At 41.7% G+C, this 24000-nt stretch overlaps 3 protein-coding genes across 9 annotated transcripts in view; 2 read left to right on the forward strand and 1 right to left on the reverse strand.

Moving 5' to 3' along the window:
• Positions 1–2604, forward strand: part of LOC118411348 (bone morphogenetic protein 3-like) — a 32135-nt gene extending 29531 nt beyond the window's left edge. For all 6 annotated transcript variants that reach the window (XM_035813575.1, XM_035813576.1, XM_035813580.1 and 3 more), the window contains exon 4: positions 815–2604. In XM_035813575.1, coding sequence (XP_035669468.1) covers positions 815–1006 — 192 coding nt within the window. In that variant the 3' untranslated portion in view covers positions 1007–2604. The remainder of the gene's footprint in view (positions 1–814) is intronic.
• A 1699-nt stretch (positions 2605–4303) lies between these two features.
• On the forward strand, positions 4304–13654 carry LOC118412032 (trichohyalin-like). Of its 2 annotated transcripts, XM_035814625.1 has the most exons (15): positions 4304–4536; positions 5464–5616; positions 6732–6930; positions 7241–7349; positions 7733–7830; positions 8336–8415; positions 8897–9005; positions 9135–9232; positions 9420–9494; positions 9796–9896; positions 10352–10479; positions 11040–11195; positions 11571–11798; positions 12010–12102; positions 12235–13654. In XM_035814625.1, exons 2-15 carry the CDS (start codon positions 5465–5467, stop codon positions 12313–12315), a joined length of 1707 nt encoding a protein of 568 aa, XP_035670518.1. In that variant the 5' UTR covers positions 4304–4536; position 5464; the 3' UTR covers positions 12316–13654. The 2 variants fall into 2 exon arrangements, with proteins under 2 accessions (XP_035670518.1, XP_035670520.1); XM_035814627.1 differs by lacking the exon at positions 4304–4536 and having other exon boundaries at positions 5459–5616.
• Positions 13655–14124: 470 nt separating this feature from the next.
• Positions 14125–21913, reverse strand: LOC118412033 (phenylalanine--tRNA ligase alpha subunit-like). The gene is made up of 13 exons (XM_035814628.1): positions 21712–21913; positions 20995–21132; positions 20259–20360; positions 19720–19838; positions 19458–19550; positions 18823–18951; positions 18075–18190; positions 17832–17916; positions 17406–17511; positions 16925–17093; positions 16268–16345; positions 15708–15822; positions 14125–15113 (listed from the first exon to the last, which is right to left on the reverse strand). Exons 1-13 carry the CDS (start codon positions 21853–21855, stop codon positions 15008–15010), a joined length of 1500 nt encoding a protein of 499 aa, XP_035670521.1. The 5' UTR covers positions 21856–21913; the 3' UTR covers positions 14125–15007.
• Positions 21914–24000: the final 2087 nt, after the last annotated feature.

Consider the following 24000-nt stretch of genomic DNA (forward strand, 5'->3'; position numbering starts at 1 on the left):
GGGGGGCTGCCATTTTGGTGCCCCCCTAGGCGGGGCCTGAGGGGGGTATGTTCTGCAGGTGCAAGAGGTGTGTGTGTGTGTTCGGAGGGGGGGGGGGGTGTTAGGCCACGCAGGTGTAAGCCCTCAGGACAGAGCTGTTTAACCTCTGACAGCAGAGCGGTGTGAATCTTGTGACAGGAGAAACGTTCATCATAGAAAGTGACAAACGTAAACACGATGGGTACTGGAGCTTGAAGCAAAAGGGTGCACCTGAGAATGCGAGGCTGTATGCGGCCCATTGTGTTCAAACTGGCCATCAACAACTGGCCGTGGGGTCTGGGACACACACGGCTCAGTCCCGTACTTAGGATCCTCACACGAAAATGACTTGACACTGTTGGCATTTCTTAAAGACCCCCGTGACAAAACGCGATGAAGTTTAAGTATAATCCTGCCCAATTGATTGCACTCATAAATCAAGGAACCCGTACAGTTGTAAGACAGGCAATTTAGGGATTTTCAGAGACATCTGAGTCCTTTCGGACAGACATGCGCCAAATGTCGGATTTGTAGATGGTGTAAATCGCGTGGCAAGGGTTACTCGGTGCCGACGTCCTTTTCCTACAGTCTGCACAGCGTCAAACCGCATTCCACTCCGCACTCTGACTCGATTGTATATCATTCTAGATGTAATAACGTACTGATAACTTGCCATGTGTTTCCAGGTAAGGTAAAGCTGTGTGTTATTTACGACTTCCTGCATGAGAGGTGTAAATTTCCGATGATTAGAACCGTCCTGACGTGTGCGTGTGTTTTCTGTTGTTGTATTGTTCAGGTGATGAAACCTTCCAACCACGCCACCATACAGAGCATCATGCGGACCGTGGGCATCACGTCCGGCGTCCCGTCTCCCTGCTGCGTCCCTGACAAGCTGTCCTCACTCAGTATCCTCTACTTCGACGAGAACAGAAACGTCGTGTTGAAGGTCTACCCCAACATGTCGGTGGAGAGCTGCGCATGTCGTTGAAAAAAAAAACACTGTTAAATGTCTTTGATATAGAATGAATAAAACAAAAGTTGTAGCTACTTGTGGAGAAAGAAACCTCCAAACCGCGAGGACCTGTGCCGTGTGGACAGCATTCTATCGCCCATATTGTAAATTAGAAGTACGTGTAAATGTATATGATGGTTGGATTGGGATATGATAGTTACCATTAGTATATTCGCGCAACAACGTGCGCTAGCACTAGCATGTGTTTTCATGGACGAGTCTTTGGTGTTGACTGGATAAGAGGATACTTTTTAACTAAAGTTTAAAAGTGTAAATAATACCTTTCCCCGAGAACCCTCACATGATTTAAGTTGTTTGATTGTTTTTTTAGTGTTATAAAGTCTGTGTAGAGCACACAGAATATCGAGCGAATGTATGCACTTACGTATATGTGAGGGAAGATTATATTTGCACTATTTATTTTTGTCACATATGTATCTAGTCGATATATCAAGGTTGCTGGAGAACGATTTATTGACATTAGGAAGTAGTAGACCAACTTTTTTCACAAAAATACCAGTCTGTTAAGTGAGTAGTTTGGGAAGTACCCAAACAAACTTCCGGAGACTTCTAACTTAGAAAAAACTTTGAAACTTACTCATTTCTATGGATATTTCTTGGCCATTCCTATACATTGTGGCCACAAAATATCCAGTTCTGTTCGCAGCTCCAGTAGCTATCAATAGTCAAAAGTTGTTTCTTTATATGTTCGAACATTATCAAGTTGTATGGTGATTATTACAGTTCCCAGGAGCTATGGCACAAGCCAGCAGACTAGCCAGTTGATTTATCCCCATCTTGCATGGTAGTAACAATTGCAAATCACTTCACACGTTGAAAACAGTCTGTTTTGGATTATTCTATTGGCGGCATGTTACCTTATCTCACAGAACTTTACTGAGCCAGCGCACCCGATAAGACCCACCCTCTCTGCACTGAGGCGGCGAGCAACTAAAAATTTCTTTATTGGTTTGACGAATTTCATTAACATCTGTGTAGTTTTGTTATCTTCCAAATCATACCTTTACATGAAGGATCATATTCAATGTGTAAATTTCGGACTCCAGCCAGTGGAAAGAGGAGGGGTGAGGGCTTACACTGGTGACGTTTCATTCATCAAAAGGTCTATTTATATACACACCTGTCTGTGGGAACGGGTGGTTCTTATTCTGCATCTTCTTCCTTTTCTGAGGTACTACTTGAAGAAATGTGCTTGTGTTCTGCTGATATCTGGTACATATATATGATATATATATATATTTATTGCTAACAGCTGTGACGTTTACGTGTGTGATAGGTGTGGTTTATCTATCCGTGGACACGCTCCGTACGTAAACCGACACGAAGATGTCTCCCCCGGCGATAGCGGTGTTCTTACTCCTCAATAAGACTTAGATTTGTATGTTGCTACTGCCGTGGGTGATAGTAGGTAACTGTAGATGTGATTTGGCAGAGCTCCAGCCATGTGGTTTTCAAGTTGAGTACGTGTAAGTGAATTGCCCAATTGCTAACTCTCCTGCATGATGGATGACTCTTGTATAAACTAGAGGCAAAAACAAGACTGTCTTGTATCACGTCGTGTCAGCCGTGTCGTTATTAGCTAAGAGGCCAGCTGGCTTCAATCCTTACGCCACTTTACTATAATTAGAAGACTTCGCAGACTTCGGGGTTCGCCAGCCGAGAACGTCAATGTGGTCAGGATCCCACGACGACAGGAAACAACTAGAGGGGTCGTCTGAAGTAGAATCGGACGACAACTTGACATGGGGAGGGTAGAACGTAATAGAAGAACGAACGTCTAGTGTAACACGTTTAATACATGCCGTCTGTCCGCTCGCTTTCTCCCGATGCGTCCCGCTAGGCTCCCCGTCTTCCTCTAATCTCTTTGCGATGGACCGAGTCGCTCAAAGTCAGAAGTCGACGAAGCGCAGGCCTCCTCGTGACAGGTGTTGCGGGGAAAACAACGGATATACTTAATCCCGCGATTCGACCTGTTACCATAGCAACGATGTGACTGGCATTCTCCATCTTCATCTTGGTTTCGAATCCACAACCTAGTCAAGAATTATCTTTCGTTTTCCTGATAAAAGATGCAGTCAAAACCGAATTCGAAAAGACTATTAGGGAAAAGTTTTGTTGAATTGTCGTAGCCTGGGTGCCATCCTGTCTACATTTGTACTACTGGGGGCTCCTATACATACTCTCTAAAATATCGAGGGAGCAAGCATGGGAGCCCTTGTAGCAAATTGGATGGTTTATTTATTGGTTTGGTTTATTAAGTTAAACTCCTTTACTTGTCACATATAAAAGTGACACCTACTCTTCCAGGAGTAACAATACCACACAGAAAACATGGATAGCACAACATACATAGCATACAAAATTTCATAATTACAAGTAATAATAATCATCAATAATAATCAGCGACATTATTAGTGGCACCTCGTATTACGAGGACGAACTGAACTTAACTGAACAATCATTAAACCGCGTGGCACCCGGATGGATGTCTCGGGTATAAATTGAACGTTTGTGTTTCATGGGGACACCGGGAGTTGACAAACGTTATGTGCAAACTGCATAAGATAGGGTATCGGTAGTTCTATCATGATCAAAGCAAGCCGCCAGGGGGGCATTAACCGAACTTGTCCATTTTGCCGACAACTTCCGACACATCAAATATGATACAGATCCATCATTCGATTAATGCTGTTCAAAAACAAACAAAACAAACAAACCCACTCCCAATCGGCAAAGAAAACACAACTTTTTTTGGTGAAACACAATAAAATCCTCATAAGCAAGTTCTTCCTGGCCTCCTTGTACATTTCATTCTTGCCAAGACCCAAGGAGTCTTCCAATATGTTTTCCCATACCGTGTTTAGTCCTTGCTCAGAAGAATAGAGATAGAAGTTACAACGCAACTTACAAGGTACTAGTAAATGCCCAAAGATTAAAGGCGCCTCGTAGCGGTTAAAAGAGAACCTGCAAGATACACTTTTAGCTCTCAACGCTCTGTGACCATGGCTACAACCTGACAGTCCGTGTGTCCTTCCGCTCGGAGAAAAGGGCCCGGTCATTAACAATGAAGAAAACCTATCTGTGTATTGCATATCTATTAATTTTTTTGTTAATATATCAGGAATCCGATAAAACATTTTACGAGAGACAAATTGATATCAAACACGAGCCAAACTTATAAACTCGCCTTACCCGGAAGAGCGCATTGATCCACTAAACAAAAGGACGTAAACCGCCGTCCGGGCATCGGTGCGCGTCCTTCCGTCACCTAGGCGACCGGCAGGTGGGCTGATCAGGTGTGCCGGTACACAGCGATAGCTAAGTACGGGCCGCAATCTTTCCCACGCCGCTATTATCCTGCGGTTTTACCGAGTACTTGGTTGATAAACATCCATTTAAGGCTGATTCAAGTGCTGATGTAAACAACAACAAGGCAGGCGTTGGGAGAAACGCATCTACAGCTGGTAGACCGACCACCGTGCAAGGTAATATTAAGCGACCCGTGTTAGTGTTTGTTTGCATTATCGCTGTTTTCCCTGGTTTCACACAGCTTGATTATAATGTCGCGACATTTGTATTGATCATTACCTTTGCTAAGAACGCTATATGTTTTATTTATAAAGCAGATGGTCATCTTATCAAACACCAGTACCTTATTAGTAAAAGGTGGTATACACTAACAACTCTAACGTTACGTAACATGGGTAATACATTGTTTCCATGGTTAAAACTATTATATGGATATATCTTCTACTATTGTTCATATACAAACTATATAATTTCTTCAAGTGGCACTTCAGGGGTGCCCTTGATCATGAAATATTTTGGGTGCAGAGGGGCTTTGAAAACCTTTCACAATGCTGCTGTGCCCCTTCAGCAAAATGTACAAAAGGTCAAGTTGACACCAACTATGTAAAACTAAGTCAACACAAAGCCCTGACTGAGATAAAACAGTGTGAATGTGTAATCCAATCCAACTCGCAAGCAACTATTGTGTTGTTGTTTTTGTTTTTCTTCGTCCTGTGTAATTTTAGTACATTCCACTGGTACCTGTTGTGTGCTACATGTATATTGCACATGTAACGTTATATGGACTAGGAGCAGGACATGACGTTAAGCAGTCACTATTAACTGTCACTATGATAGTATCAACAATACTCCTGGCGAATAATTTACAAGGGGTCATACACATGCATCATTTCTTCTACATGTTATAATGTCACCAATTCTACGCTGGCCTTGTGGTTAGGATGGTTGACTGAGAATCTAGAAGTCTAGATGTTTTGCCCATGGATCTTCCCCCTCACTCGGTGATAAATGAGCCTTGCCTCAGTTGAACCAATAAATACAGATGATATCGATAATGATACAGTATATCAATATTTTTCCTCCGACATCACCTCTATATCCAGGATGGTTCTTCCGTTTGAACACACCAACCTCCTGCACAGTCGGTATGATGTCATCGCCCGACCAGGAAGCGCGTTTGAGCTGCGACGTCCCCCCAAGATTGACTTGGAACTTCCGACCAACAAGAGCGCAGCGGAATATGCCAGCTTTCTGAAGTACGTTTTGAATCTTTTCAAGATTTCTTTACTTTGGATTCTCAGAACCATAGAAAATGAAAAATTTACACTAACTGTTAACACAATATTACATATGTAGAGAGACTCTAGGAAATATGTCTAAAGTAGGAATTCTAGTACTAGCTGACTCAAGCACACATTGAACAAGGATCAAGGAGGTTAAAGGATGAATAAACTATTGTCATAGTCTTTTCATGGAAAGGCCAATGATTTTTCCTTGGTTTAATCCACTTTAAAGAAAATGTTTGGGCAAGAGGACATAATACCACAGCTTAACAAAACTTGCATCTAACTACATTCACTCCCCAAAATCGTGTGCCGACTATCTGTACATTTTTTCCTGAGTATTTTGTAGTATGATATTAGTTTTCTTTACAGTTTATGTGTCACAATCTGTACAGACTGGCTGACAGTAGTAGTAATTGGTACAGCCTCTACCCTCAGAATCACTTTTCTCTGTTCAGCATCACCTCTCAAGTCTGAAAACCAAGAAATGGAATTGGTGAGGCCTTGTGGCTTCATGAGCAACAATGGAGATAATCAGTCATAACTTGAGTACATTGTTCAACAGAAAAAGACTCATTTGGTGATTGCCAATAAATTCCCACAGGCAAAACCACCATTTAAATACTAATGCAATCTAAATGACCGTATTGCTAAGTTGTTGTCTTACAAAAGCACAGACACATAGTATATACTTCCAAGAAATGATAACCAAAGAAGAGAGAGATGTTTGAAAGCATTTTTTGGGGTTGTCTGTTTATGCGTCTGTCTGTCTGTCTGTCTGTTTGTCTTTATACTTTCTATTCCCACGTATACTGACCAGCCAGGCACTGGAAATGTAATCTTAACACGAGTTAGAGGTTTTTGAGAGAACGCATTGATTGATTATTACATTTGAAAGCTTTCTTGAACAATGAGCACTTAGAGAATTTATTACAATTATGACTTAAAAATATCTCCAATGTGTGTTGAAATTGCTACCTGTTTTATGTATTTTGTTGACACCAACAAGTTGCTGTGAATAGATACGCGATTCTGTCTTTAGCTGCCATGTACAATTTCCTCAACAAATCCTTTCTTCCTTCCTACAGAGAGAAAGAACGTAAGGTTGGACCTGAGGGTTTCCTGGACTCGCACCGTTACACCCACACCTTCGAGGTGAAGGAACTGTCTCCGCGCTTCAAGACGTCCTCTCCCCGCCGTGCCTCCTCCGTGGAGACTGTGGTCGACCTTCAGGCCAAGATCAAGAAGGATCAGAAGGACTATGACAAGAGGATGAAGGTTGTGGAGGTAAGGGCTGACATAACTTATTTGTAGTCATGAGCTGGAAATGCACCATCAAGGTTCAATTTATTAAAAAGTCCTGATTTTGTGTACTAGGGAAAGTCATTAAACAGCAATTTCCTCACTTGACTTGGTAAAAACAATTTTCTCTGCTGAGCACCTTTGACAAAAAGTATAGGAGTTGAACACTCTCCACTACCAGTGCACTAGCCCCTACCTTAGTGGCCTAAGGGCTGTAGAAATAGAGATGGACACCGCCTTATACAGCAGAAGATGTTTGAATGTTTCTAATTTTGTTGATATTGTATGTTTGAAGGACCACATGTGGCAACACAAGCAGGCTGAGAGGGAGCTGAAGCGTGTGGAGGGAGACGTACTCAAGAAGCAGCGCCATGTCAAACGGATGATCAGGGACCTCGAAAACTGTACGTACCACAGTCAGGGTCTTATGTTACAGCCCCGTATTCATTCTGCTCTAGCTCCAGTTTGATTGCTTTCCTGCAGAATAGTCTGGCACCAGATAATACATCTGCGATTTTATCTTGCCTATCAAAAATATATGCAACAGTTCTGATTTGGTTGGAGTCACATGGTCCTTATGACACCATGAGTTCAAAGATGCATTCAGTTATATGACCTCCTTGATTTGGCTTTTAAGTTTGATTGAAGAAAAACCCTTGTTGCAAATCTATATAATGATATAACAGCTTACATGTAACAATTACATGTTAACAACTATGTGCAACAATCACAGGAAGATGAAGGCTTCCTTCAACTGTTGGTAATGTTAAGACTTGCTCCTTTGCAGCCATCCAGAAGAAAACCCTGGAGGAAGACAAGAAGCTGAACAAAACCCTGCAGACTCAGGAGCAGCTGCAGAGAGACTATGTGCACCAGACAGAAGAGGTCAGATTAAACCTCCTTGATCAAACATACTGTAAATGCATTTAAGTTTGCAGAGATTTACTTTCGCGGTAGCAGGAAAATAGAAATTTCATAGCGGTTTTAAGTTCGCGGTAGTGCCATAGTCTGTAGTCTCATACTATAATGGAAAAGTGTTGTGGTGGTTTTAAGTTCGCATAAAACGACTGCAAACATTTCTGTCCTCAAGGTTTTGAAATATCTTTTATTTCAATAGTTTTTATAGTTTTATTTTTACAACTTTTACAGTAACCTCTCATTGTAAGAGCATTGGTATGCACAAGTGAGGTGACTTGGAACTTAAAGACCACATAGTAAACATAACTTTCATACTGAGTACATAATCCTTGCCCCACACAGTAGAGCAACACTTAAAATTAACCTTGTCTTTACTGAGGTAGCCATTTGGCATCAACTCACAGTGTTTTAGTTATGGGGTTAGGGAACAATGTTTGTTTCCTCATACAAAAGGCAATCATCTGTTTTACAGAAAACAAAAGAGCGGATCAACGAGTCAGCAGAGTACATGCAGCAGTTTAAGGACAAGACGAGGAAGGCTCTCCTTCATGAGTAAGTCCTGCTTCCTTCATGTCATTTCTGAACAGTCATGCAGACTTCTCTTTGTCAGAGCAGTTCTGTGTTCATTGTAACAAGAGAGTAATTCCAATACTAGTGTTGGCTAATGATATGTAAACACTCTTTGACAATCTTTTAAAAAGAGTAGCAATTGTTGCAAAAATCTGGCATAAAGCACAGAGAATAAGCTAATTTGATAACCAGTATCAGCCAGTGCAAGGAGACAACCATTGAGGGACAAAAGATAGATTATTACATATGTAATGCAAGAAAAAAGAAGCAACTGGATGTACTTCATACTATGTTCTCTTAATTAAAATTCAGACATTTCACATAGCATGGACCATATTTAATCAGAGACAGATGTAGCCTGTATATAAAATGTCTGACAGCTCTTCGAAGAATTTGTTTAGTTGCTTGATTTATTTTGTATTGCTTAATGAATGTCTAACCTTCATTCATGTCTGTGTTTCAGGAGTGAGGCAGAGCGACAGTATAAAGCAAAGCAGGCGGCTATGGAGCTCTGTCGGACAGAACTGGACCGGATGAACTTAGAGTTCACACAAAAAATGCAACAGAAAGAGGTAAGAGGTAGACGAGTAAGATGACAAATGCAACACATCTATTTCCTTTGACCTTCTTATACATTGACCCTTTGAGATAAAATGATACATGCAGAAAGTTGAAAAACCTTGCTGTGTTTGTTGTACTAGGAAGAACAATTCAAGCTGAAAAAGGAGCTGGCCGACCTTGCCATCAAACTGAACATGGATGCACAGAAGAAACGGCAGATGCAGTTTGAGCAGGGCAGGTAAGTGTTCCAAACTCCTGCATAATTCATAATATCTGTGCCATAAAAACTGCTAACATTTTGAACAGAGTTCCTGTCTCGCATTATGTATTTTTAAGAGAGAACCAATGCAACAGTGCAAAAGGGTCTAAGGTAAGGTAAGAGAGCACAAGTTAAATCCGATTTGATGAAATATTTCTTGTCGCAGGATTGGGAGTGAGACGACGAGGAAGAGGATTCTGGCCAACAGGGAGGCAGACACCACACTGGAGACCAGTCTTGGGTAAGCAAAGTCACTTTTGGGGCACTGGAAAGGTTGCAAGCAGTAATATAAGGGAAGGGGGTGAAATCTGCTTTCCATACAAGTATATATAAATGTTGTAACATCGCTACATCGATATTGTTATGTAATGCTAAAGGTTGATGACTTTAGAAATGGAATTTACTTTCTGTATTGATTTTCTGTATGTACCTTCAAGACCCTCTGCCAAACAGCCATGTTATCTAAACCAGCAGCCACTTATCTTTAGTCCTCAGGGAGTATTTCTTGTATTAACTGTTTCTCCCTGTCATGTTGTATACAGGAAAGCAGAAGGCGGCACTCGTAGGTTTGAGACTGGGAAGAGGCTGCTGAGTGCAGAGCTGAACACCACACGGTCACATCTACAAGAGAGGGCACGGGACGGTAAGGTTTACTTTAATTTTGTAACGTTACTATCAGCTTAGCAGCTAGGGACAGTGGTTATCAAAGTTGTTTTTTTATACATGTTACACAACAAGAAAGCCTATGTTTTGATTTCAATGACCATCTATCACCTTCCTCATGGCAATACAAGAATTGCATTCCTCACACTACAACAGTGACATCCAGCAATTTGAAAGCAGAACCAGCGTTGCCCTGATAATGAGGATGGTTAGTTACCAAAATGTTAGCCAGGAGTACATACATGTACTTGGTAGTACTTTGCAACCACCATATGCTTGTTTGGACAGTGAAAACAACCTTGTTAAAGTTGACATGATGACCTATTTCTTGTTTGTTTTGTCCTGTTTGCAATCAACCTTAAGGGATGAATTCACAATACATGTTTCATTAGTATGACAATAACCAACCACATTTTAAAATCTAACACACTTCAGAGGCGCGACGTCTTCGGGACTCGCTGAACCTCCTGGACAAGAACGCAGACGTCCAGAGGAAACTGCAGGAGGAGGCCCAGCAGGCAGACCTGGACCTGCGCAGCAAGCAGATCGACCAGAAGCTGCAGGTGAGAAGACTTCATAATGCAACAGGAGTTAGAGCCTCTAGACCAAGAGGCCAGGAGTTTGAATCTCGACATGTTAAATGTGAAAATGGAAGTTAAGCTATGGTTCACTTTTCACTGTGCTTGTTGACAAGGGTCAGGTTTTGATACATACACAAATTTAAGTACCAACTGGTGGTTAGAGAGCCTACCTCTGGATCAGCTGTTGTCACACACCTGACATACACACTTAGTCAGTTAGTCTACTATCAATCTGAACTGGTCATGACTGTACATCACATATAACCAACGTGGCCTTTTGTGTAATATACCAGATTCACAGAATGCCTTGTTATGTCTTTAGACTTAACTATTCATTTTTAAACATTTAACATATTGTTTTTGGGGTGTTTGTCTGCCCGTACTTAAGCGATTTGCAATATACACAATGCAGCTTGGCCACATATCCTGAGTATATAAGTCTGAAAGGTATGGGTAAGGGGGTGAAGTCTGCCATCTCTGATTACCTCGTTGTTCAGGAAGGGTTTACAATGACTGACTCTGCTATACATCCCTCTCTTTAGGCACACAACCTGAGGAAGCAGCAGCGCCTGAACGCTCTGGTGCGGACCAAAGCTACCGAGAGGCACGAGAAGCTGAACGAGTGGGAGGAGCGCTACCTGATGCGAGTAGACGACGACAGGAGGAGGAAACACGAGGACAAGATGAAGCATTTCAAGGTAAAGTTAACAACAAAATTTCAAACCCACAGATTACAGAAAAAGAAGCTTTTTTGTCTTCATCTGCTTAAAAAAAAACTGTGTTAACATATCAGTAGCCAACACTAGAACATCGTATTTGAATGAGTCTCTTGTTACAATGATGTCAATATCTGTCTTTTTCACGTGTCTTTACCAGATTTATGTTTCCCATGTCCTAGCAAACATCATTCCAGCAAATTATTGCAAGCATTGTTTAAAACTCTCGTATGAGGTTGCCCCTACTGTACTTGGGGGTATCAAGTTCCACTCTATGATTATGAGTTCCAAGGAAAAAAAGGAATTTGAGGAAACTTTCCTGGATGTAATATTCTTGTTCCTACATCTCCTCCACAGAGAGTCGTCGGAAAGTCTCAGCAACAGGAACACAGCATGTACGAAAAGGTGCGCCAGTCCGAGTACTCCCGGACCAAGCAGGAACAGGCCGTCAAGAAGATGCACGAGCAGCTCCAACGGTTACGCAAGAAAAACAGCAGCGCCATTCGAGAACAGATGGCAGATAGTCTGCAGAAGGAAAAGGAGATGGAGTACAAGCTTCAGCGTGAAAAGGCGCAACTTATGAAGGTTAGTGCCGGCTTTCAGTCAAAGCTGTATCAGAGAGCAACTCTGAACAAGGATCAACTGGCCAATTTTTGGTGGTCCCTTAAATCATTTTTTCTGTTGACTGAAGCATTTATTCTATTGAACAAAGCATGACCTATTCAATTTTCAATGTTCATATTTCTATAATGCTGTTATGGTTTTAAACTGTTGTTTCTAATCTATCTCTACACAGACCACTGTAGAGCGGGAGACCATGTATGAAAATATAGTGAAACTTCGCGAGAGGCTACGCGAGGACAAACACATCATGGGGGAGGAAGAGAGGGTAGGTGGCATGTTTGTTTGTTTGTTTGCATTCTGTTTGTATTGCTTAATCAATATACCATCTTATTCAGCCACTAATACAGTTGTGTAGGAGTGTTTAACTCGGATGCTGTTGTTCCTCTCTTGATGACAGGAGCACATGAGACTACAGAGGATCGGAATGAGGACTGACGGTTATCTCGACCAGGGACACACTCTGACATCATTTGGATAAAAAGCCACCAAACGGCACAAGTATCCTACCAAGGATCTCTCCATCATTTAAATTTTGCTGCTTGCGACAGAAACATGTTTCAACCATTCTGTCTCCTTTGGAGAACAAGTGGAAATTTTGTGCTGGAGAGATTCCTGCATCCAACACTGCACTGAATGCTGCTTTCTCAAGAGCAGGGTACATCGTTACATTTTTACACATTGTCAAGATTATTGTGATTTTTGAATACTGATAATTGTTTTTTGTACAATTGAACCAGTGATTTAAGGTACTAGTAAACCTGAGCAGGAATTATTTGTATAAAGAGTTGTATGATTACTTTTTGTGACATGTTTGAGTCTTTTCAACAGACAAGGGATATCCAGTAGCCTACTTAGCAGGCTCTATGACTGCATCAGAATTTTTTTGGCTTGTAACATTTTAAAGAGTTTTTCTTTTCTGATGGCATGCATTTGCAGTTCCAATTGAACTATATGAAGGAGGCCAACAATTACAACAAGGAACTGGGTACTATTAGAACCGATATGCCATCAGGAAAAAGCCCCCCAAAAGCCTGACACATAGGGCCTGCCAAGAAGGCTTGTTTACAGAGTATACATACTTGCACAGCTGCTATGGTTTTCTGGATGTGTTACACACCTCAGTCTTTTATTACTATTTTTCAAAGAAACTGATGTATAAAGATATATATATCTGAATTAAAATTGAGATTGACTAATTTGATACTGTAATGCGTTGGCAAACGCCTAAAAGCAATAATGATTGCCATGCCATTGAATGCAAACAAGGTAGATTTTGTACATGGAAGTAAACCTTTCCAAGGTTATGGCCATACCAGCACTACTTTATTTGTAAATCTGCCACAAATGGGTTTCATTGTGCTACCTGTCCATTTTCTTACTAGGTGAACAACTATTCTGATGGACAGCCAGGACCAGTCTGTTAACATTAGGTAATGTGACATTGAACAAACTGTCTGTAATTGTAATGGCTGCTGTGTAGTCTTGTTTACATGTGTGTTATGTGTGAGCACTGGGAACAAACATTGCTGTTGTTGAATGATTGAAAAATTCTCCAAAAATATGTAAAAATGCAGAATTGTGGAAATGGGATGACTGAATACAATTGATAGCTTTGCTAGCGATATACCTTGATTGTATCAAATAAAACGAACTAGATCTACTGACACTTTCTATACAACACATGACATGTAGAATACTAGACAAGTATAATGTGTGCATGTGTGAGTGAATCCAGCATGAATTCTTCTACGCACCTTACAACGTTGAATTCTGGTTGCCTCGACAAAAATCACACAATAAACTTTATTCTATTATAAGTGTCTGGATTTGTTTCCTCTTGCTGACTAGTAAAGGTGGTTTAAGCTGTTCTACAGCAGCCAAGTGTTAAGATCACTTTTCTTCTTCTTCTTAAAAATTCTACGGTAAAGTGAAGCATGATGCTTCTGTTTTAAGCCGATAACACCAGGTCACCCCTACTCTTCTGGATTAGTGAGTTGGATTCTTTTAAATGCAGGGGTTTAATGCCAGAAGCTCCCTCATATACAGGGCTGCCGGCTTTATGTCACCATCCAAAATGACGAATGCAATCCCTCACAACACCTCCAAGCTGCAGTCAACCTTGGGATCAAATCACCACCCATGAATTCGTGGAATTTGATCCATAAAGCAAATTAGTTGGGATCACAAACCACTTACAGCAAGAAGACATGCATTCATTTGTTACTAATAGCTGACACTGAGTCTTTCAAATGTTACATAAATGTTGGATGAATGACAACATGAGAAATGTTTATATATATGACTTTTTAATGGCTTTATCAGACATTTGGTTAAACTTACCATGTACCATTTTGACTAAAATCAAAAACACAGATTTTGTTTTTTTCAATGATGCTGTGTTGTAACTCTAATAAGATAATGGAACATTGGTCCCAACGTAAGGATCATAAATATTGTTTCATACTTTTCTTTCACATTTATTTTCAGGCAGCATTAAGTCTATTACACAATTTAAAACTTGTCTTTCTACCTTTGATTGGGATCTACCGGTATTTGCATTGAGCAAGCTGTAATGTTATATTTTTTACTTTGTTGTTTTCTCACTTCAAAGGTGGTGGTACGGAGGACCATATTATCATTCAGATAACATGGCCTTATAGCCATTCTGTAATAAATCATTTTCCCCCATACATACTTTGTTAGTCTGTGTGTGTAGCACAACTTTGTAAGTCTGGGTAACACTCCCTGTCCAGGATTCTACAGAACCCCCACCCTCCCCCGGAGAAAAGTTTCTGGCCATTCAAATCTGAGCCTGGAGACAGATTATTTTAAAAAAATGTGAGACAAATAATAATAGGAGCACAGGGTTCCTTGTCATCATGGAAACTAGTCCGATTGGATTTCAGGATTTTCTGTCACTATGGAAACTGGTTGCAGCATTCTCCAACACCATGGTTACTAAGTCTCACATCATCCATGCATATACTGGTACTAAAATGTATGTAACAAACAACAGGATTATGATGTGCCTAATTCTCCTGACTTTATAATAGAAATGTTAACCATTAACTGATAAGTTTATATGTGTTTAGGGGCCTGTCCAGTGGGAGGGGTGTTAGGTATATAATAGTGGGATTTAGTCAGGCTACATACTATGAGGGCTGTGTTCCTCAGGAGGTCAACTGGCAAATGGGGTTGTCATAAACCATTTGTAGGTTGATCTTGTGCCCAACTAACTCCCGGATGTTATCAATGCCGTACTTGATCATAGTGGGTCTGAGGGAGAGACAAATAACACAACAGGTTAGAAGGAAATATGAATAGTTGTTTTGCATATTGCTACAGTGCAGTTTTTTTGCATTCTGCCAGAGGATGCTTATGAAGGGGTGAAGTCTTACCCTGAGTGCCATCCTCCGCAGTGACCGCTGGATCAATACTTTTGCTCGCTAACCACCATGCATATAGTAAGCAAAAGAATTGAGCTAGTGGTAACTATGGAGGATGGTACTCAGGGTAGTGAAGTCTGCCACCAATGATTGACTTGTTCTGGTAGCATTGGAAGGGTTGACATTAAAATCTGTTGACATTTATTCAACTTTGAAGCATAATCCTTTAGATATAGCATAATTCTTTTTCTGTAGCTGAAAGTGTAATACAGCTCTGTTGCAGCTCGCATATTTATCGGGTCTTCCTACACTTCTCGGTCATAAACCACATTAACACAGTCCTGTCTGATTTTACATAGTTGAGCAACTCAAGACCAACCCTCTTGTCTGAAAAACACCCCTGAATCACCAACCATTTTCCCTCAGTCCCATGATTGGTTGTTGAGACCAGGTTTGACTGTACAAGCTTAGTAACCTGACGTACCTCTCCAGAGACAACCCCCAGGCGATAACAGAGATGTCCTCAGGTAACCCCATGGGCAGCAGCATCTCAGGTCGGAACACTCCGGAGTTGCCGATCTCCACCCACTTCTGCAGACCTGTAACATGTGGTCATACACAACATATCATTAAAATGTCAGGGCTAACCCTAACCCTAATCCTAACCATAACCCTTACCCTAACCCCTACCCTTACCCTTACCCTAACCCCAACCTTTACCCACTTCTGCAGACCTGTTAAGACCTGTGGTCATAGACATTATGTCATTAAATGTCAGCTGAGGGCCAAACCTATCTTTAACCCTAACCCTAACCCTAACCCTAACCCTAACCCTAACCCTAACCCTAACCCTAACCCTAACCCTAACCTTTTCCCACTGACCCAATCATTAAGAAACATAGCGAACACTGGTCTATGGTGACCATTTCCTCAGAGAGTGGCAACTACAGAAACACTTGGTTGAACGGGAGAAAACTGTACAATCATAACTAGTAAGAGAAGAATAAATGGCTGTCATGATAAGACAATGGTGGAATAACTGACCTTCATGATAGCTGAACACCTCCATGCTGGGTTCTGTGTAGGGATTGTAGGCAGGCTTGAAACGCAGCTTCTCAATTCCTGTAGAAGAAATGACACAGTGGATTCACATGATGCTGTATCTTCAAAATATTTTGCAAAGGACAATCAGTGAACAAGTAAAGAGCGCAAATCCACATGATATTGGCGTTTCATGCTGAAAAGCAGTTAACTTATATCTGTTGACAAATCAGATGTGGGTCCAGTGTGATGACTCTACTGTACTATCATTTGTCGGTACAAATAAGTTAGAATATCTGGATTTGCGGGAGCTCCAGATTCTTGTCATTTCTTCTTCGGCCTTCCCCGAGGTACCGAGACTTCACACTCTGTTGTTGTTGACAGTTCCTGTTGACAGATGCTGCTGATCGGGATCTCTCACAACAGAATGACTGATTCTACCAGATCTAACATATATATATATGATTCATACATAATGAGCTAATGAATTAAAACAATATGCACATCTACAGCTTTGGCCCCATGTTGCAGGACTAATTTATCTTTATACCACAGACTTAAAATCCTTTTTGAGCATTTACACACTATACTGTAAATACGTTCATGGGGATTAAGGACTTAATCAACCAACACAATATTACACTTTCTTTAAGGACCTACCTAATTTCTTAAAGAAGGCATGTAGCACTCCCATCAGGTCGCCCAAGGTGAGGTTGTAATCTGCCACGACCCCCTCGATCTGGTTAAACTCTGCCAGGTGGGTGGCGTCCAGGGTCTCGTTACGGAACACGCGATCGATGGAGAACAGTTTCACAGGTTTGAACCCGTCCTGTACAGGAGAACAACATATGTAACCAGACGTTTTGCTGCAGTACCATGGAAAGCTAGTACAAGGCCCATAATCGACACCTGTTCCGCCATACCCTCCATTTGTCATTGTATATATGGAGAATCCTAATAAATAAATAGATAAATCGAACTTGCCTTTTGTTTTGCCGACACACACACACGCATAATAAATGTCATACAGATCCATCCACAACTTCTCGAGTTATGATGTCCACAAGTATAAACAGGATGGCTTAACAAACTGTGAAGTACACGGGTTAAAAGTAGGTATGGACTGGGATGTTGAGGTTACCTTCTGTTGCTGGGCGAGCTGGTAGAGCATACGAGCGCTGACGGCCGTCGTGTGCGTCCGCAGGACATTTTTCTGTGCCTCCTCACGTTTCCACTCGTATTGGTACCTTTAACAGATCGAAACACATCCAAACAAGATTCAACACCTGCAAGTTCTGCTTCATACCAATGAAAGCTGCCAGGAGGGTCACAAATGCCTGTCTTGGGGCTTGAAAAGCCTACGCACTCATACCAAACTTTGCCACATTATCCTGCATACAACACACCTTTGTCTGCATACAACCAGGCAGAACCAGTTGGCAGACCTCAACCCCTCTCTCCTTTTATGGTCTTACATGTTTCTCTCATGAGAACTAATCCACAAATGTCCCAGTTTTAGAGTTCCAACTTGAACTTTTCCTAAAGAAATTTAAACTTATATACTTACCCTTGAGATCCAAATCCTCCTTTTGAGTGAACTGTCTTCACCTTTTCCATGTACTCTTCTGGGAATCCCTGAGCATACATGGGGTCTACAACAGACAGAAACACATACATGACTTCTAAGTTTTCAGATTTGTATGCTTCATTTCTAGTATTTTTCCTCAACATTACAAGGCTAACATAATAATTACAATGTAACAGATCCTGATGGATTCTAAAGTGTTCACAATATTACGTAAACATCTACCTTTGATGAAGAAGGTATCATGTTCATCTCTAGCTGGATGTTGCTGTGGTACAAATAGAGTATCAAAGTTCCAGAATGAACTCTCGATGTAGTTATTGGTCTTCATTTCTGTAAATCTGGAGTACAAGAAAAAACAGAGATAATCGTCAAAACTTGCAATAGCCTGGTGTCAGTACTCCACAATCCAAATCTGAGCAAAACAAACGAACTACTCATTCTTTGAAGTCTTCCGAGAACTAATTGTCACTAAGTACAGGCACACAGTAAGGATATCCTTAAAACAACCTTTGATGTAACATACATGTAACTAACATTAAATATTTCATAGCAGGGTTTTATCTCCATGTCAACGTAGTTTGCAGCAACGTAGTTTGTCTGTGTGCGTGTGTTTGTGTTTGTCTATGTGTGTGCATGTGCGTACTCATTGACTGATTTGTTATGTGCATCATCATACTGTACATACTGTTGTTTGAATAAAGATCATTATAAAAAAGAAACATGTCAGGGCAGAGATATTGCATTACTGACACTCTGATCAAAATCTCTATTCGTAAATCACCGATTGTACTAGAAAGATTGCTGATTGTACTAGCAGGATTGCTGACTGTACTAGAAGCATCGCCAAAAATTGTACTGGCAGAGACCTTGATACTAGTAGTGATCTCTGTTGACAGACTATGATTGCTATCTCAACCGGTAGAATCACCAAATCTGTCAGATCACAGTCTCTACCCAGACACCTACTCACCCCATTTCTAGGAAGATCTGTCGGAACTGTGCCCGGACTTTCAGCAGGGGGTGGAGATGGCCGCTGGTCGGAGGCACGCCCAGCGCGTCAAAGTTGTACGGCTTGAACTTCTTCTCCTTCCACAGACCACTGAAAAAAGGTAGAGTGGAAAATCAATCTCAATCCAGTTTAGCTTACTGAGGAGATAAACTGCTATTGTTGTTGACAGATTCAACAGACCATTTGTATGCCATTTACAGGTTCTTTCTCCTAGTTCTTTTTGACAAGTACACAAGTGGACCACGGCTCTACCACTGCCATACAAACCACAACCACAGGATGTCACTTAGCTACTATCTACTGGGATGGAAATACTGGGTGTAAGTGCACTTTTGTGCATCCAATGTTGGAGCTGTGCATCTGATTTTTGACTGGATGCACCACTCAACATTTTTTTAAATATTAAAATACATAGATATTTGAGTAAGGTTGCAAATATAATAGCACCATATTTATATACTAGTAGTAGTGTACAATATGTTCTTGACATTTACCAGGTAAGCATCAGAAAAAGCTGAAGAAAGGCACCAAGGATATGAAATATCTATCAGCTTTCTGTCCATCTGTCTATATGTAATACAGCAGCTCTCTCCTACCTATTAATCATCTCTGGTGTAAGGTCGGTGTCCAACTTGGTAACTGATGTGCTGAAACCACTGCCCTTCTTCAGAACAAAACTGTTCATGGTTCTAAAGACAGAGAAAACACCACATCAAAGAACAATCAAGGGGTTTTGAAATTCTCAAGTTCCAGTCTTTTAAAAAGCACTCTTCTATGAAAAGACAGAACAGCTCATTGTGTCTTGGAGGGAGAAAATAAGTGGGGAACCTTATCTATAACTTTTATCACAAGACTTACACTTCTTGGATGAGTTTGCGTTTCTTCATCTCTTGCTTGACCTTGTTGTCGACACCTTCCCCTTGGTTGGCTGCTATGTCTTGAACAGTTTTCTGCACATCGTCTTCAATAGCACTAACCTGGAAACAGGAACATACTCTATTTCTTTAGGCCACACTGGTTTATAATATCTTGAAGGAAATGAATGGATCAGACCAGTGAAATAAGGCCAGAAGTTGGCAGAACAATCTAATTTGTTCGTTCTGTGATTTTGAAAAAAAAAATGGCACTAAATTAATAGAAAAATCAACATGAAAATCCAGTCTGAAGAAGTCCGTAACTTGGTGTACACACTTTCAAGGATTGAGTCAGATGCAGGTTTTAACTCTTGTCATTTTGTCTTTTTACAAAGATTTCATATATATCTAATAACGTCAGAGAACTGGCACATTAAACTGGTGTAACTTGAAAATAAAAAGAGAACTGAAACTATAGGTGACAAAATACGAGCATTTTGGGGCGGATTCTTGTATTTCTATTCAAGTCTTAATATTACCTACCGCTTGTTTAAGCACAGGTCCGTTTGCTCCTGTCTTGTCCATCTGGATCCATTTCTTCTTCATGGCATTACTGAAGCCGACCTTGGCGTTGGGAATGCTCTCCTGAAAGCAGTTATTGGACAAAACAATAACGGTTATATTGATGATATAGTTCTTTGTTACACTTTACCAGAAGGACTCTACCTGCCAACATTTTGATAGTCTTTTTGCTACCTTGCTCAGAACAATAATGACAACACATGTCACCTAATGTAAGTTAAAAAGATGTGATACAAACAGTAAGTTACATGTAATACAAATGATTCATTCCTTGACAGAGTTAAGATGTGAAAATTTATGTAATGTTAAGCCAATATTCCATTGAAAGTTTAGAATCTACTTCATATTACTAGGGATGACTTTTACCAACACAGAAGATGAACCCTCAATGTCCTGATCTCCCATGCCTTCTGGGAGAATAGTGTGCTGCAAACAACATCATTCCCATGACAACATAGTCACAAATGTGTTGTCATGGTAATAATGTTGTTTGCTGGAGCATACCCCCGGATCCCACTACTAGTAGGATTGTCTCGTCGTAGGTAAGCAATAATTTGCTACCGTCTCTTTTCACAATTTAGCGTAAAGCTTTGCAAGCTTTTCTGAATTTAGCGTAAATCGTTGTCAGCCTTCCCGACTCTAGCTTAAAGCATTGCCAGGACCCCCCATGCAGACCCTCAATGAAGTTACAGCATACCATCAGCTGTTTTTGAAGGACGCCCTCTGGTGGAATGGCCCGGTACAGCACTGCCTCGTGGCTCCCATTTTCTGCCACCTGCCGTCCCTCTCCTGTCAGCTCCCACCACTTCGACACGCGCTGTTCCGCCGTGATGACCTGAAGTGGGAGGTTCAAAAGAAAACCAAAATTCTGTGGATCCAGCAGGTGGAGGTTTGAACCCAGCATGGACACGCTTTATGACGGGTTGTAGCAGCGAACAGACTGATCGCCATTCAAAGGGATTCTTAAGCCTTCAGTACCATGTATGGGAGGGCCTTAGGTATCATACCTCTACATGTAAATTGACCCAACCATAGCCGGGGCGACTAGAAACGAAAAACTTATTAACTTGTAATATAATATACAGGATGTTTTTGTTTCTAGTCGGGGGGGAGCATATTTGGCTAGAGCCTTTGTGCTTGCTTGCCATATGTAAATTATCTAGAAGTACAAGGCTTATCACATGATCAAGTCAATGACCGAAATAACATACAGACTGAACTGAAGCATGAAGCTTTTTCGATAAGTTAATAGAATTGAAGTTTCGTCAAATGATAGACACCGTGAAATCCCTGACAAAGTTTGTGATTTCTGTCTGTGTATGCCTTGGTGTTGGGATGTCCACATCACTATAATTTATCATCGCCCCCCTCCCCACTAGCACTAACATATGCGAAACGCACGAAATATTCGTACATCACCCAGAGACTGGAGACTCTTGACAGCGCCAACGATCAGCTGGTGGTCTTTGCCCAGTTGCCGGGCGATATCCTTGGTATCCAGCCCATCATTGTCCTGTAGTAGCTGGAGAATGGTCGCATCCACGCCTTCTGCTGCCATGATGAAACACCACGAAAGCTACTCTCGTTCTCAGGGCTCCTCAAACACAGTACTCTGGGTACGTCGAATAGCGCCCCCTCGCGAGTCGGTGCAAATGTGCACTGTACATAGCACTGTCCTTGGTACTACTAAATCAATGGAAATACAGAGAAAATCATTCATCTAAAGTTGGGGTGAAGCAAGGAAGCTGTCAAGAAAATGAAAGAAAACATCAAAGTATATAAACTGAACTCACTAATGGAGATAGAACGTACAAATGCTACGAATACCCTACTCATATAACTGATACATAATGCTACATTTGGCCTGGCCTTAACAGTAATGTCAGTCATCATCATCATCGTTCGGCTGCAGCGCAGGCGACTGCGAGCCTTCTAAAGTTCCGCCTATCAGCAGCGAGCTGGCGAAGCTGCCTGGGGGTGATCTGGCCATGATAGTCTCCCATTAGTCGCTGGACGTACTGTAGATAAGTAGTAGGTTGGCGTCCCCGTCTACGTCTGCCATGAGGAGGGACGTAAAGTGCATACAGACTGACATGCTCATCCTCAGGCATACGCAGAACGTGTCCGAGAAAGTTCAGCTGTCTCAGGCGCACTAGTTGTATCAGCGGCTTTGTTTTGGTCATATCATAGACTGTGCTGTTAGGTACTCTATCGATCCTTTTGATGCTCAACATGATACGATAGCATGAGGTGGCGAAGGAGTTGATCTTGTTCTCCATGTCCTATCCTGTGAGATCACCCACGACTCACACCCATAGGTAAGCACAGTTACACATGAAGTCATAAAGAGCTTTACTTTGGTTGCTATTGGAAGGAGATCGCTCCTCCAAAGGTGTTCCAGAAGACGGCCCAAGCTAGAGCTCTGCGTTTCTTGAGGTCTGCGCTACTGGAAGCCATCATAGAGCCAAGATACTTAAAGTCTTGAACCTGTGAGATGGTTTCTCCATACACTTGCAGTGGCTGACCCGGGTCTGCATTGTAGCACATGTACTCAGTCTTACGCACACTTACAACAAGATCGAAGTCCGCAGCAGCTTTGGCAGTTTCTGTCAGTTGTGCCTGCGCTCTTGCTCTCGTGGACTCTAAGAGAGCAATGTCGTCCGCGAGATCTAAGTCGTTTATCTGTTTTGCTAAGTTACGACTAGATACCCTAGGGTGAGTCACTATCCCTGAGTTGCTGTCTGAAGTAGCCCTCCTCAGGAGGTAATCAATAAGGATGATGAATAGAAATGGCGTCAAGACATCGCCCTGCAGGACCCCAGTAGACACATTGAAGCTCTGCGACACATGACCGTCAACATAGACAACACTTTTTGAGTTTTTGTACAAGACGCTTATGGCATTGACTACATCCTCCGGGATGCCGTAGTGGCGTAACACGGCAAACATCATTTCCCTGTCAATTGAATCAAATGCCTTTTGGAAGTCTATATACGTCACCCATAGCGGAAGTTGTTGGTTTTTAAAGCCTTCAATAATCCGTCTAAGTATGTGGATTTGTTGTGCGCAGCTGCGACCTTCCCTGAAACCAGCCTGGTTCCTCCTCAGGATGGGGTCTATGTGGCTGCGTATCCTGTTCAGGAGGATTTTGTTGTAAACCTTTGCAGCAATAGACATAAGTGAGATTCCTCTGTAGTTTGTCATTTGAGTTAAGTCACCTTTCTTTGGCAATGGGATAATGATGTTGGTAGTCCACTGTTCAGGAGGTACAAGGGTAGAGTATACTTCAACGCAGAAGTTGTGCAAGACTTTTGTTATTGTGGAACCGCCACCCTGGAGAGCTTCCACTGTGATCCCATCATCCATGCCGGCTGCCTTGTTTCGTTTGAGTTGTTTTATGGCTAGCTGCGTTTCCTCGAAGGAGGGTGGATCTGTGAGAATGGGGAGGTCTTCTTCAGCAGGTAGAGGCAGGTTCTTTGCAGAGCTGATGGTGTTGTTAAGTAGGGAGCAGAAGTATTCCCTCCATTCAGAGAGAAGCTCTGTATCACTGGAAGGAGGGGTACCATCCCTTTTCTTCACCTTGGCTCTCACCCTCTGGTGCTTTCCTGAAAGGTCATGGATGATCTTCCAGGTGGTGGAGTACTCTCTTTTCTCATCAGCTGTCACCAACTCTTCAATCTGACTGTTGAGAGCTCTGGTTTTA

Source organism: Branchiostoma floridae, chromosome 3, assembly GCF_000003815.2.
Source record: "Branchiostoma floridae strain S238N-H82 chromosome 3, Bfl_VNyyK, whole genome shotgun sequence".
Taxonomy (NCBI): Eukaryota; Metazoa; Chordata; class Leptocardii; order Amphioxiformes; family Branchiostomatidae; genus Branchiostoma; species Branchiostoma floridae.